This window comes from Physella acuta, unplaced genomic scaffold, assembly GCF_028476545.2.
Source record: "Physella acuta isolate Inbredline_101_S28 unplaced genomic scaffold, ASM2847654v3 ptg001698l, whole genome shotgun sequence".
NCBI lineage: Eukaryota > Metazoa > Mollusca > Gastropoda > Physidae > Physella > Physella acuta.
The window spans coordinates 325,001-337,323 of NW_026733211.1; the positions used below are offsets into that span (position 1 = coordinate 325,001).

Below are 12,323 nucleotides of genomic sequence, written 5' to 3' on the forward strand. Positions count from 1 at the left end.
GGAGATTGGAAGGTGGAGCTCACCACGGCTAACCCAAAAATCTGGAGTTCATATCTAAGTGTGTGTCGGACATCCCTGAGTCCAGGCAGCTCTAATGGGTACCTGATTCACATTGGGGAAATCAAAGTGGCTGAGCATAGTGCTGACTGCATTATCTCCCTGTATGCAGAGGTTATTGAAATAGATTAATTCTACTTCATCTACCATATATGTGTCTCGAGCACAAATGGAAAAATATGATGTCATGAAACTATGTTCAAGATCATATATCGTAGATAAGCATCACATCAATTACCTTAAAGATACAGTTCAGATGGACCTTAGATTTGAACTAGAGCCTATTGGGAAAATATACTGGAAAATATATTATGTCCTGGTTTGCTCTGTTAAGTGAGGCTTACCACTGAAAAGATACAAAAGATCTTAAAGATTATTTCTATAAAATATATATGTTAAAAAACTTCATTTATTTTAATAAAATATTATATTTTGTACATTTAGTTGCAATGGAAAGAAACTTGAGAAACATGAATATACTCAACAACAGGGAATAGTTTTAGACAATAAAAAGGAATTAAAGGTACTTTTGTGTTCTTTGAGTTTATTGGGTTAGTGTAAAGTCGAGTGACCTACGATTATTTTTTTTTAATTAAGGTTTAAATGTAACGCAGTATATATTTTTATATTTCTTATCTCAATATATTTGAGAGGTGATTAGTGGATGAAGTAGAGATCTTCTGCTACAGTGGAAAGTTTAGGCCTATTAGAACCCTCAACATCTACTTTACTCTACAGTTGTATGTGATTACAACTACCATACATATACTTATAGCTATGCTATGATTAAGCAATGTTCTACTCTATCACAATAACTAATAATCTTATTAAATAATTAATTTTTTCCTCAATCTCCACCCCATATTTTTTACAATTAGGAAAAATATACGTCAAAAATAAACAGATCTTTTGCATATTTGTAATTTGTATAAACAATGTTCTGATTAATAATACACACCTATATTTGTATAAAGTGGGATGGATATAAATACTTTACCCCCAATATATATTTATTTATATTTAGCCTACCCATCTCTCCAACCCAACCCTCCCACCCCCAGAATAAATCTCGATCTGCAAAAACACATTTCTTTCTTTATAAATATCTGTTTGTTTCTTTTTTTTTTAATATAGTTCTAATTTAGTATGTACATTTTAAATGAGAGTTTGTATCATTTTTATAGGCAATGCTGAACATAAGCTATACCAAAGTTTCAGACTACCTGGCAAAAAATCCAGGCGTACAATATAACTGCACATGCGTTCTAATGAATCCAGTTAGTGGTGTGCCATTAAATGCAGAAGCTGAAAGTTTAATAACTATTGGCAGTAAGTGTATAATTATTTTACTCAGTTATATAAGTATTGGCAGTTAGTGTATAGATATTGTGTAGTTAAAACTGCCTTTCAGAGGTTGCTAGTGCGAGGCTTCAAGTGTTTGTTATCGCAGTAGAGCTAGCAGTAGTAAAAGTTTTGTCTGATTTTTTTTTTCGATTTTTTTAAACACATTTTTTTTATCTATTTAAAATGTGTTTATAGGTTTGGGGCCAAGATTTACTGTTGAGCCATCTGGCAAATGTTTGTATCTATTTGAAATGTGTTTAAAGGTTTGGGGCCAAGATTTACAGTTGAGCCGTCTGACACAACAGTCGATGTGAAAACTACAGTGAAGCTTCAATGCGAACACACAGATGGAAGGCCAAAGCCTGTAGTAAGCCAATTTCTATGGTCATGTTTTTTTAAAGCCCATGTTTTTCGACAACTGAAACTTTTTTATAAAAATAAAAGCTGTTAAAATGTATGTAAAAAATAGGATAATATTAAAACAGTGTGACTTCACACTGTCTCGACCCCGCCCCTTCCCCCTCGTCATATACCTTCACAAAATTCTGAACCCCCTCTGAGTTTGGCATCATTTATGCATGACCCCCCCCCCACACACACACAGATACCATCACACATTTATAAATATTATATATGCCATCATATGTAGCTTTATATTTGCTTCTGGGTGCCCAGAATTTGATGGGTGTAATTTTTTGTAAGAACATTTGTAACAAAACTACCGAGAATAAATTTTTGCAATTTTTTCCATTAACGATTTATAATTTTTTTTTATCAAGATAAACTGGTATAAGGATGGTCAACTGGTAGATGTGACAACTAAGCAAAGTATGGCTGATTTATGGATTAAAGATGTTTCAGACTCAGATGCAGGAGAGTATTATTGTGTAGCAAGTAATCTTTATGGTGAATACAGGAGTAGAACTGCCAAGTTAATAGGTTAGTTTATACAAGTAACATGGTTTTTATATAAGCAGTTTAAAATCAAATTGTCCTCCAGCTTTCTCCATTATTTTGTTGAGCATGCTTTAATAATAAATGTATTCTATTCAATGCATCATTTTTAGAATAGACTCGTATACAATTGTATTTAAAATTTTCATGAATTTAGTTCTCCCTGAAGTCTGGACTATTGATGATCTGCTTGTCACACCACTCCCAGAAGTTACATATATTGCTGAGGATCAAAAGGTCAACTTGACCTGTGTTTTTCACCACACAAATAACGTTCATGCTAAATGTGCTGGTGAAAGGCTCAGTGACACCCAATACGATTTAAAAACAAATGCCCTCATTACACCAGGTACATAATTACAGTAGCTGGTTTTTGTTTAAATTTCTTTTTTCTCCATGTTTGTTATGTAAAAGAAGCTGAAACTAACAAATTAGTTAACACTAACTGAGTACTCTATGAAATGAATACATTTTTTTTAAGTGTTATTCCAGCCATTTAACATTCTTAGAACTATTACAAGTGTGTTTTTTTAATGTGAACAAAAGTTTTTTTATATTTTCTTACCTGTTTTCTGCTAAAGTTATGTGAATAACAAAAATTGAGTTTCCTCTCTGTTTTCTGCTATAGTATGTGAATAAAAAACTGATATAGTTTCCTACCTCTGTTTTCTGCTATAATTATGTGAATAAAAAAACTGATATAGTTTCCTACCTCTGTTTCCTACAATAGTTGAGGCAACTTTGACAATAATGTTGAGCGCTGATTTAGTGGCACAAGACAGAGACAACTTTTTCTGTGTCTGCGAAGCCCTCAAGTATGAAAACAAAACATATGTTACTTATACCAGCAAACCTGGCTATGTCTATATATCAAGTAAGTAGCTTATTTAAATTTAAAGCAATCTAACAATTTGGTTGTTTCATTAAAATATGAACAGAAATCAGTTTTGAAATCTATAATTTTAGAATCATGATTAAACCTCTCTAGATATCTCTATTAATGAAAAATAAAGAGGAAAAAAGTAGAGTTTATTTATTTTGTGGGTATGCTAGGTTCAGTGTAAATTCCAGCGATACATTTTGCCCAATTTGCATTATAAACAGAATTCAAAAATATTTAAAATATATGTACATATATATATATATATATATATATATATATATATATATATATATATATATATATATATATATATATATATATATATATATTAACTTCATATTTTAGGCTGCTCCTTGGTTTTCACAATTCAAATCAATATCTTAGATTGTCGTTTTTTTGTGAAGCCATCACCAGTTTGTAAGAACACATTTCCATATTGTTTTTTTATATCTGTCATAAATATATTCTTTTCAGCCATTGATTCAGCTTTTAAGAAGGATCCTATGAGCCAAACAGTTGAAGAAAATGATAAAGTAACATTAATGTGCATTCCACCAGAGGGCAGGCCTCAGCCTGAGGTTCAGTTTTTTTAATAATTTAATATTTTTCATTTTATTTGTTGTTTTTTTTTTAAATAAACTTCTAATTTATTTGGCTACAACCACGTTTAACTTTTAAACTGTTATAATTTATTTTTTTATTTCATTTGTTTTAAAAAAGTTTCTAATTCATTTGACTACAATGCAAACATCTACTTGTCGGATTTGCACTTATAAATATTAAGAATACTCCATTCTATAAATTATCTTTCCTGATTTAAAAAAGTTTTAATTAAACTATCCAGCAAGAGTGAACTTTTGAGATAAAGAGCTCTAATAAAGTAATTTATACTTACGTTAGATGTAATAAATGTTTAGTTAAATACCAATGCTTATCAAATCCTGATTTTAAAAAGTTTTAAAAAAACTATTCAGCAAGAGTGAACTTTTGAGATAAAGAGCTCTAATAAAATAATTTATACTTATGTTAGATACAAAAAATGTTTAGTTAAATACCAATGCTTATCAAATGTCTTACAAAGCAATTTTCAGTCAACTCCCATTGGTTGTTATTTAATTATGTGAAATACATAAGTAATGGATTTTAAAATTAAATTAATAAATTAGAGATTACTTTCATGTTAAAGTTCTAATTTTTTTTTTTAAATTCAACAATTCATTCAAAGGTTTTTTTGTTTTTTATATAGATATACTGGCTAAAAGATGGAGTTCGAATTGATGAAAAGAGAGACACTGACTATTCAATAAAAACTGGATCTCTAGTTATTGAGCAAGTTCAGTCCTCAAATGCAGGAGTATATGAATGTGTTGCTTACAATGGATATGTTACAAGAAATTCTCAACCAGCTGCAATCTCTATCAGAGGTATTTAATACAGTTAAAAATTTAAACGACGAAAACATTAGGTTAAAAAAAATAGTTTGAAATTTTACTTTTTTTTTCTACATTTCTATAACTTTCTGCTCCACCACAGTGGCTATCCACTCTATTTATGTAGCTGTGAAAGTTAGTTTTTATTAGAAAAACAAAATTTTACAGTGATGAAAGTATTAACTTCAGAAATATGATAGATGCTAGTGTTAAGATTAAAATTGAAACTTGAGTGTCCTAAGACAAAGTCATAAAAACCATTTTCAGTATCTTTGATTGCAGCATATGGGGAAGGGGGAGGTGTGATCAGTACTATAATTAGCAACCTTATTTTCCACAACTTCAGTCAGGTACACACCAGAGCTCAGTGTGTTCAGGGATGTCCTGATTATTTGAGACCAAAAACCTTACTGAGACTTTTAAAATTAGGGTAGATATAATTTAGGAATAGGTTTATATCTGCAAAGTAATCTATTAAAAGATAATATTCGACTTCATTAAATGAAAAATGTTACAGTAACTACCAATATTTATATGAAATAATGCTGTTTTTTTTTTATATAAATAGCATTTTTAATATTTTAAATTTTGTAATAAAAACAGGGGGAACAACAATAGACCCAGATATGACTACTGAGTAAGTATACTTGTTTTTTTTTAGTAAATGTATAGAAATATGTTGTCGTTTAAAGTGTAGGCTAAGCATAGTTTTATAATTTATTGTCTGTAATGAGCAATTCAAATAAAAAATATGAACGCCACTGTTAAAATTTGTAGGGGAGAATGATAAGAAATGGGGCAATTTTACCCCTTAACAAAAAAAAAAAAAAAAAAAAAAGAAAACATGTCTAGAATAATTTAAAAAAAGTTTCAATCATTAAAACATGATATTGTTCATGTTTTGACATAGTTTTTAATACTTAATACTGTGGGTAGAAATTGTAGATTAATGTAACACAAAATGTATAAAGCATCATATTGGTAAGATGTAGTATGGGAGTAGTGAGAAGTTGGACAGGCCAAAGAAGGTGGGGTGGTCATGGAAGAGGACAGATTATGACCACACACAAAAAATTGTTTAAAAAAAAACATCAGATAAACAAGAAATAGTTTGTTAATTTTTGACATAACATTTTTAAAATCTTCATTATAATTATCACAAAAATATAAAAATTATTTACCCACATTAGAAAATAAATAAAGAAACTTACATTAACAATCAGCTCAAGCTAATGAAATGCTGGTGGGGAAATGAAGTTATTAATAAAGTTCTGCTTATAATTTTATGTTTTATTTGGGTACATTGAAAATGTGGTCAAATATCACAGAAATAATGCACTGTCCCTCTTCTTTTTGGTTTTCATTTTAGTTATTAAACAATTTTTTAAAAAACAACATTTTATTGCTATATGAGTAAATCGTAGCTAATTTGAGTAAAAAAAATGCATTTACAATCTGATTTTCAATTTATGAATCTAAAATTTTAGAATAGATTCATCAATAATAAAAGGTGATCTTGAGGAAGAGTACTACCTAACTGGTGACTCCATTAGACTAGGGTGTTATGATGATGAGGCACAGAATATCAACTTTGTGGTAAACATAATTGTTTCCTTTCTTTATTTTTAGTATTTTAAAGTTACATCTTTTTTTTTACCGTGCTTTTAAACTCCATAGTAAATTGACTTCATTTGCCTTGGTCTTCTACAATAATAGTAATAATAAATTGTAACCAGAAAATAGCAACATAATAGTTAAGCCTGTTTTCTTTGTGTTTAATCTATACAAGACTAATTTTAAACTGTTTTTTATTACCATTTTCCAAAACAGTGCAATTCACAAACTTATAAAGGCATTGGTTCATCTATTACTATTGAAAACACTTCTTATAAGCTGTTTGAGCTTGAAGTCACCAAGGAGGAGGTAAATCTGTTTTTACATCCATAAAACTAAGATGGTTTATGTTAGTGACTCATCCTTAATTTTGACTTAACCAGCGGACCCAAGTTATAACTTCTTATAGTTATAGCTAAAATAAGTAAGCATTCAGAAGCCTCTAACGTTTGAGGCGTCCCTTTGAAACTATTACTGTGATATCTAAAATCAATATTTACATATGTCTTGCTGCTTGTCTACTCGAAATATATATAACATTTTATTTTAATCTTCTCTTCTTCTTCTTCTTCGTTCTTAATTATTAGTGTTGAAGGGGATCGAGATTTATCTGCCAGTGGGTTTGAACTCAAGACTGTTCGAATGTATCAACCATGAGCTTTTTGCCGACTCGACCACGCCTCCAACACAATTAAGCGTTACATGTCAACTGGTTATGCGCCATTGAGGCCATTGACTCCGATTTCAGCATGCTTTTCTTTTTGGATTTGCTTCCATAGCCTTTGTCCAACCAAGAACAATCTACAAGGCAGCAGTTGTTTAATTTTGGAGTTGTCTCTCCTAGAAGAGTGGCTGTCCCCAGCTAACGAGCCTCATCTGCCCGAGGGTTCGAACTCGAGACTTTTCGGTTTGGCAACCATGAGCTTTACCGACTCGACCACGCTGCTTGTCTACTCGAAATATATATAACATTTTATTTTAATCAAATACATTATGGGCCACAGGAGTACCAATCCAGAAGATTCGTGTTCAGATCTTGGGCTCGAGTCTTTAGAACATCTCAGAGTCCATCCAACTCAGATGGGTACCTAATTTATGTTAGGGAAAGTAAAGGTGGCCGGGCATAGAACTGACCTCACTGTCCCCCTCACCTACCCTGTTGACTGGCAAGGTCAAAGGTCAAAAGAGGTATCTCCATTACGTGGTCACCCAAGAAGGCATCAAACACCAAGTGTTTAGATTTTTGTGATGTTATCCTACAGGGGCGGCTTCAGAATATATGATATTTGGCTTCTTTTGTTTGCTTTTCTTAAGTTTTAAGATTTTATCAATATTTTAAGAGCTTTGGTTTTTTTTAGATTTTATGGGAGTGAGCTAAAAATAAGTGTGGTAGCATTGATGAGTGACTACTTTAGATTTGTTTTAAGTAATATTTCTTAATATTAATTTTGATGATTAGAATAGAGTAATGATTGGGGTCAGTTGGTAGCAATCAATCAGTTTATTACTCTTCTTCAAAACTTATATGTTTGCCTACAATTCAATTTTGATGTAAGAACTAGCATGAAAATTATCCTTGTTACTAATATCAAATTATAACAGTGGAACCTTATATTTCATGCTTATTTGTATTTGTTTTTTAAATTTTCTTTTAATAAAACATGCTTCTTAAATTTTTATTCTATAGGTACAAAAATACAATATGGAAAATAACCAACCCTATATATGCCAGTGTGAGATTTATAGAAATCAACAAAAAGAGCTTGGAACTGAGGCTAAGGTTTATATAGCATGTAAGATAATTACTCAATTAATCTTATAAAAAGTCTCCAAATAAACCTGGTAAACCTGGTAATGTAGAGAAATCAGGAGGGGAGGGTTCAACTTCTTAAAAGTGCATTTTAAATACAACCATAGATCTAGAACCAGAAATCTAACAGTTATTGGTTAACTAAGCTGAACATTAAAAATATTTCTTTATGAGTCTTGGCAATGCTAAGATTATAAAACATGTTTAAACTTTTGATACAAAAAAATATATATTCATGCAAATGAAAAACCATAATATATAAAACAGCGTCATTTAATTTTCATCTGATAAATCATTAAGTTTAATTTATGAATCTTCAGTTTTAGAAAATAAATTCCTTGAAGAGCCAATGGACAGAGAAGTAGACGAGGGTCAAGATGTTATGTTATCATGCAAACCTCCTCGTGCATTTCCAGGACCTGAGGTAGCTATAACTTTCATATATATACACACACACATACACACACACACACATATATATATGTATATGTGTGTATATATATATATATATATATATATATATATATATATATATATATATATATATATATATATATATATATATATATATATTCATTCATTCATTCATTCATTCATTCATTCATTCATTCATTCATTTATTCATTTATTTATTTATTTATTTATTTATATTTATATTTGAGATTGCCCATGGTAAATGAATAACCATAGTTGAGAGAGAATATCTGTCCTCTTTTGTGCTTATGAAAGTAACTTCAAAATCTCCATACACATGTACAGTATCCCCTTTAATAAGGTAATATGGAATGCTGTACATCGGGCAACTAGCATTTTCTGGTGTTTGTTATTTTATAGACACATTGGCAAAAAGATGGAAAGAACATCACAGCTACCCAAGGAAAGTATGAGCTTGAAATGGGTAACTTAAACATTAAAGACTTTTCTGACGAGGATGTCGGCATCTACACATGTGTGGTGGATGTTCTTGAAGGGCAGCTGAAAAAATCTAGTCGTGGTGCATTCATCAGAATCAAAGGTACATAACGAGTCTTCTAGATTCATTTTTTTTCTTCTAGATTCATTTTTTTCAAAATATTTGCTACTGTCACTAGTGGAGTTTCTTTCAGCCATCTCACCAGCTGGAGGGTGAACACAACCACCCCCCCCCCCCCTCCCCCCAACAAAACAAAAAAAAACGTAATTGAAATCTAAAAAATATAAATATTAATCCTTTCTTATAATTCCCCCCCCCCTACTTCTCCTGAACTTTCAAACACACACCATGGAGAAGATCCCTACCTTCAATTGCTCCCACCTAGACTCATTTAAAAGACTTCCCTTATTATCCTGGGAAACTGCATGGCCTAGTGGTAGAGCACACAATAATGAAACTAGAGGCCCAGAGTTCATTCCTTGGGCTTGTATCTGTAGATCAGCACCTGATTACTTAGAGAAGTAAAGGCAGCTGGGCAGACACCACTTTTATCAGTTTGAATGCTTAGGTCAAAGATGAACTCTACTTCACCTGCTATATGGATCATCTATATATATAATTCTCTTCTTCGAGCCGTTAGAAAACAAGCTGCAAACGCTCTCCCTACCTCCCCACCCCTACATGGTTTTAGTGAGCTGTGTTCACTCTAAATGTTTACAAGCAGAGCCAACGATTTTAAACGTAGGGGGGTGGGGAGGAGGGGGGGGAGGGAAGGAAGGGGCGGGGGTTATGGTCCTTAACGAGCTACTTATAGTGTTTTAAAGAAATATTTTCAGTGTCAGCGTTGGTACTGTCGAATTCACAAATTATGAATTATTGAAAATTAGAAACAACTAAATAGCGGCGTATGTTATGCCGCGGGCCGGCTCGTTAGGTTTAAAAGGAAACTTTAAATACCTCCCCTTACTTTACTTAAAGGTCATAAAATTAGAAATTAGAATATAATAGTTTGTCAAGAGGAATGTTTAGTTTTAATTGATCCAAATAATTCGAGCTCCATTTTTCAAGATTATTAATAAACTTAGAAGTTACATGCCATTTCATGTTATCAATTTTAAATTAAATTTGTACCCAACCCTTTGTTAATTTCACAAATCAGACATAAAATTAGAAGTAAATCTGATCAAATGATATCTGTTATATGCTTAAAACATTTCCTAAAATCTTGTTTTCTAGAAGATCCTGAAGTAATCACGACTCAAGTATCGCGTGTTGTGGAAACTAGACCTAACAAAGGAGTAATTAAAGAAAATAGTTTCATTTCTAAGGTATTGTATACAAGTTCTATTTTTTGTATTTTTCCTGAAAACATTGCCTACACGAGAAAAATGGCCCGTTGAGGAAGGGTACAACGGGCGCTAGGCTGATAGTGCTGTCTCTTTTCTCTAAACTAAAACCAACCCACCCCCCCCCCACACACCACCCCCACCCCACCCCCCCACCCCCACACACCACCCCCACCCCCACCCCCCACCACCCCCAACCCAACCCCTCAACCCCACACACCACCCCCACCCCCACCACACACCACCCCCACCCCCACCCCTCACCCCCACACACCACCCCCTCCACACACCGCCCCCCCACCCCCCACCCCCCCCCAAAAAAAACATGTCTACCGTCCCATTCAACGAAATATAATTATATACTTTTTCCAGTGTCCGCCCCCTCCCAGAAAATTCTACCCCCGCCCCCGAAAATTTCAAGTACCCCCACCCCTCTCCGGGGAGGAAAAAGTCTGAAAGAAGCACTGAAACCAACCCACCCCCCACACACCACCCCCCACCCCCCCCCACACACACACCACCCCCCACCCCCACCCCCCACACACACCACCCCCCCCACCCCTCCACCACCCCCCACCCCCAAAAAAAAACATGTCTACCGTCCCATTCAACGAAATATAATTATATACTTTTTCCAGTGTCCGCCCCCTCCCAGAAAATTCTACCCCCGCCCCCGAAAATTTCAAGTACCCCCACCCCTCTCCGGGGAGGAAAAAGTCTGAAAGAAACACTGAAACCAACCCACACACCACACACGCTAAATGTGTCGACGTCATATTTCGTTTTTCGAATTACTGTGCATGTTTTTATTTTGCTTGTGTTTTCTCTAGAGCGTTCTTGTCAGACAGAGCGTTCTTGTCAGATAGACAGACAGCGAAACTATTAGTATTAATATTATTATAACAATTGTGATTGATGTGCTTTAAATATAGACAATCTAAAATCTATTTTAAGTATCCAACATTATTATTATCATCTTGTCATTAAGCTGAAAATAAACAGCTCTTTAGAGCTTGGTTAAGAGGATGAATTTGGTATTTGAGCTTGAGTAGAATTTAAAAAAGGAAAAGAATAAGGACTAAAGATAGAGTTGGGTTATATTTCAGTCTAGAGATTTGTTAAGGGTTTTGCTATGTTTCTTTATTGACTGTGTCACTTCAAAATGTCAAATTCCTGAGTTTATTATTAAGTTAGATTATTTAATCACAATCAAATTTATTTGTATAATTCTTTTTGTGCTTATAAATTATGATCAACAGGTTTATGTAAGTACAAATATATTTTTCTCAGGAATTGCCAGAAATCAGCTATATCATTAAAGGCAAACCCTTGGAGCTTTTGTGTGAAGCTTATGGAGTAGATGACATCCAGATTTGGTGTGGTGGTGAGCAGATCACAACCAAAGTAACAAAAAGAGTTGATGAGAACAGCAACATGAACACTGTTGTTCAGGGATCAGCAGAAGTGACAGAAGAGACATTAGGAGATGAAGAAAGAATTACCTGCCAATGTAGAGCTCTGTATTCTGAAGATGGTGACGATATGACTTACAATGCTAGGGAAGGATCTGTTGAACTTGCTTGTAAGTGTAATTACCTAAATCTATACATATTGATATGACTTACAATGCTAGGCAAGGATCTGTTGAACTTGCTTGTGAGTGTAGTTACCTAAATCTATACATATTCTGTAAAACAAATATAGTGTAAGCTTTCATTAGTATTAAAATAGGGTTTTATTAGCTACACATCTTAGTATAAGATTAGACTTAGATTCTGATTTGTTGATAGACTATGTTTAAAAACTAAAAGTACAGTTTGGTTTAAGGTAACGTTTGGGAGTAAGTATTGTTATGTGTGATTCTAACTAGAAATAATAGACTGGCTAGTATATATGTCAATTTATTCTAATTTAAAAGCACCAGAAATGTATAGTCAGCTTGAAATAAGTATTTAAATTGACCTAAATTAGG

The 12,323-nt window shown here is 33.0% G+C and overlaps 1 protein-coding gene across 1 annotated transcript in view; it reads left to right on the forward strand.

Annotated features, from left to right (window-relative positions):
* LOC131929950 (hemicentin-1) overlaps positions 1–12,323 on the forward strand; it is a 48,540-nt gene that overhangs the window by 27,519 nt on the left and 8,698 nt on the right. Inside the window, exons 13-28 of the mRNA XM_059286334.1 lie at positions 502–580; positions 1,242–1,386; positions 1,665–1,768; positions 2,181–2,340; positions 2,513–2,704; positions 3,086–3,229; positions 3,713–3,816; positions 4,485–4,662; positions 5,272–5,305; positions 6,156–6,264; positions 6,499–6,591; positions 7,970–8,075; positions 8,413–8,516; positions 8,927–9,107; positions 10,242–10,333; positions 11,642–11,933. Coding sequence (XP_059142317.1) covers positions 502–580; positions 1,242–1,386; positions 1,665–1,768; positions 2,181–2,340; positions 2,513–2,704; positions 3,086–3,229; positions 3,713–3,816; positions 4,485–4,662; positions 5,272–5,305; positions 6,156–6,264; positions 6,499–6,591; positions 7,970–8,075; positions 8,413–8,516; positions 8,927–9,107; positions 10,242–10,333; positions 11,642–11,933 — 2,117 coding nt within the window. The remainder of the gene's footprint in view (positions 1–501; positions 581–1,241; positions 1,387–1,664; positions 1,769–2,180; positions 2,341–2,512; positions 2,705–3,085; positions 3,230–3,712; positions 3,817–4,484; positions 4,663–5,271; positions 5,306–6,155; positions 6,265–6,498; positions 6,592–7,969; positions 8,076–8,412; positions 8,517–8,926; positions 9,108–10,241; positions 10,334–11,641; positions 11,934–12,323) is intronic.